General features: G+C 45.5%; 1 protein-coding gene across 1 annotated transcript; it reads right to left on the minus strand.

The window, feature by feature from the left end:
• On the minus strand, positions 1-2,717 carry lmnl3 (lamin L3; the record flags this gene model as incomplete). Its single annotated transcript, XM_035651916.1, is given in 6 exon segments — positions 1-151; positions 862-975; positions 1,240-1,356; positions 1,489-1,596; positions 2,111-2,330; positions 2,497-2,717. Coding segments are annotated over 6 exon segments (816 nt in total), but the record flags the coding sequence as incomplete, so codon positions are not given.
• Positions 2,718-3,128: the final 411 nt, after the last annotated feature.

Below are 3,128 nucleotides of genomic sequence, written 5' to 3' on the forward strand. Positions count from 1 at the left end.
AGAGTGGATTTCGTTGAATGATAATTCTCGAAACAGATAGCGGCAGACTCCTGAGGCCAGAGCTGGTCCAGCTTTTCCAGGTGGACGTGAAGAACCGCAGGAGACGAGCAAGAGATCACATGACGGTACAGCTCGCCTCCTTAGATAGATCCTGAAAAATAAACGGCAGCATTATCTCATTTAATCCTCATGGGACAAGCGCTGTCTGGTTAGCATTGAGCATGCAGTTGGGGGAAGGTATGGCAGATGAGTCTGGAGCAGGGTGTCAGGTGATTGCAACAAGTCACTTTTCAGTGTACTGCCACTAGCTAGTTAGCAGCCCTATTAGCTGAATGTGAGCTAGAATTACGAGGGGAGCTTTGGACTGCCGGAAGGAGGAGGTTTTCCAGGCAGGGACAGGGCACCCAGCAATGCTTCCGGGGGAATGGGGCTGGAACGAGCCCCAGTGGGCAAGGGGGCTAAGCAGCCTCCCAGTGACCACGGCTACCTCAGACAGAACAGACAGAGGCCAGGCAATTTACAGCGGCTCCGACCAGGTCTCTGGGTCCGAGGACAACGAAGACACAGTGGGTTTAATGTATCACAAAACATGTATTAGGCAAGCCATGCATCTTGTAACTAGTGCTCAGAGCTGTTAACACCAGGTACAAGCAGACGGGAAAAGCTGCATCCCCTTCCTCACCTACTGTACAGCATGTCATCTGCACTCAAGAGACAGAACAACACTTCTTCTTCTTCCTCTTTGGCTTCAGTACGGGCAGGGAAAAAAAGGACGTCAGGTTTGAAATACTAAAGCATTTGTGCTTTTATCTGTAAAACGCTTTACACTTCATACGGACGTTATGGAACCATTGAGTTTACCTGCTGTCTCCGGAAGTGCTGGATGTTGCTGCCTGCGACAAAGTCTTCATCAAACTCCAGTTCAGTTTCCTCATCACCTCTGCTCTGCATACACACCCTGCGCTCGGCTACCTCCTGGAAAGTAATCACATTACTCCTATGATGAGTTACATCCATCGACATTGTAAGATAGCCGAGACAAAAAGATTAGGTACCCTAAACAAACACCACTTTATCCATAAATCATTGACCAGTCATTTAAAGGTTAATGCCACTACTTCTTGGTGGTTTTATTTAAAAAAAAAAAAAAAGGAAATTAAATCAAAAAGTCTTTAAAATATACAGATTTAGACTGCGGTGATTGTGTACAGCAGCTTTCTGGGAGTTTGCTTCACTTACTTCATGGCTGGAGTTCAAAAGGATCACCCTTACATCAGTGACTGGGCCCCAGCTTCTGTGGCCCTGCAGAATCAGGTCCGCAGAATCAGCTTCTGCCTCCGAACCTGCTGCCCAAATCTGACACAAACACGTTAAGGCCATTAAAATAGTCACCAAATCTTGTTTTCCCACCTAATGATCTTCTCATGAAAGTGATATGCAGGGGAAGTGAGATAAATATATTTAAACATAATAACATTAACTACTCACTGTGAGTGTCTGCCCACCAGCCAGGATGCAGGAGGAGGGGATGTGGAAGGAGATGTCTCCAGAGTCTGGGTACATCCTCTGAACCACCCAACCACCCAGTGGCTGATCCTGGAAATGCAGCAATGAGAACAAGGAGGAGTTAAAATGTTGCATGTAATGCAAATCCAGATATGCATCTGATTCAGTGCCAATTCACTGACAGTTTTAGTCCATTTAAAAACATTATAAAGTGGTGCGATTGATCGATAGATAGGAGGCAGCCACTGCCATCTTTTGCCACTGAGCCAGTCTGACAGAGTCTTGACAAAATACTTCACCATTAGCTAAAAAGCAAATTATGATTTTGTAGAAGACAAATTATTGTGATTTCAATGTCATCGATTTTTCCCCTCCAGAATGGTCAACAATCAGGAAAGTCAGGGATATCCTGACTTAGTCTCTAGTATGGCTTAAGCTCCTGACATAACCCTGATGACATTATGACATCCTCAAGGCTATTTTCTTTCCGAAGCCCCTGTTTGCCCACAACTGTGCCACAATGAAGTGAAACTGGGACATTCAAACTCATTCTTAATACTAAAAAATACAAATGAAGACAAGCCCCCCAAATAAACAGCCTTACCATCTCAGAGTTGTTCTTCAGTCGAACATATTTCCCATCCATGTCAACCTCTGCCACGCTCACAGCACCGTGCTCTGTCGAACGGCTTGACATTTTATAGGCGGGCGAGCTGCCAGAGGTGCCCTCATGTTTCCGTTTCCTCCCTCTGAGCTTGCGGCTGCTGTGTTCATGTGTTCGAGGTATGGCCGTACGCTGGGATGGGCTCGGTGACAGCTGCAGTCTGAGAGGAAAATAACATTTAGATAAACAATCAAACAAACTGGAAGTACAAAGCACCAGACAGTCAGAGATCCATGTACATCCTTTGTTTTGATTTATAAAAGCAGACCGTAAAATGAATGAAGCTGTGCTCAGCTGTAGTTGAGGCATACAGATCACAGCCATACCTCTGTTCCTCCACCTCCAGCATCTTCCTGTAGGCATTGATCTCCATGTCTAAAGCCAACTTGACGTCCAGCAGGTTCTCGTAGTCTTCCAGCTGGCTGTACATCTGGCTTCTCATGCTCAGCAACTCCTGCTCCTTCTGATACAGTTTCTGCTGCCAAACCTCCCGCTCCCTGTCAAGAGTTCTCTCCAGCTCCTGGAAGCGGCCCTCCAGCACCATTTTCTGACAGAGTAAGAATACAAATGCTGACCGCTGGTAAAAAATATATAAATTTTTTAATCAGACTGTAGTCTAAAATTACATTATGCATGCCTAAAGTTGTATAGCACAATATTTTTCATCAAATCGCTCTGAAAGTGATCCAACAATATTGGTCGCCGCTGGTGTGGATGGCCCTTAAATGTTATTAGTGTGGGGATTTAATTTATTTCGATGTGTTTCCATTCACATACCCTACAAAAGGCAAACACTGTCCTCGTCTTATCCATTATGTTCTGTTGCTGAATTGGAACCCAAATTGTTCCCATACAATTGATTTAAAGGATGCAGTAGGGCAGTGAATGTCAACTGGCGGCCCGCGGGCCACATCCGGCCCGCCAGAGATTTCCATCCGGCCCCCAGAATATTACTGAA

Source organism: Morone saxatilis, unplaced genomic scaffold, assembly GCF_004916995.1.
Source record: "Morone saxatilis isolate NCDOM2014 unplaced genomic scaffold, NCSU_SB_2.0 Contig11, whole genome shotgun sequence".
Classification (NCBI taxonomy): Eukaryota; Metazoa; Chordata; class Actinopteri; family Moronidae; genus Morone; species Morone saxatilis.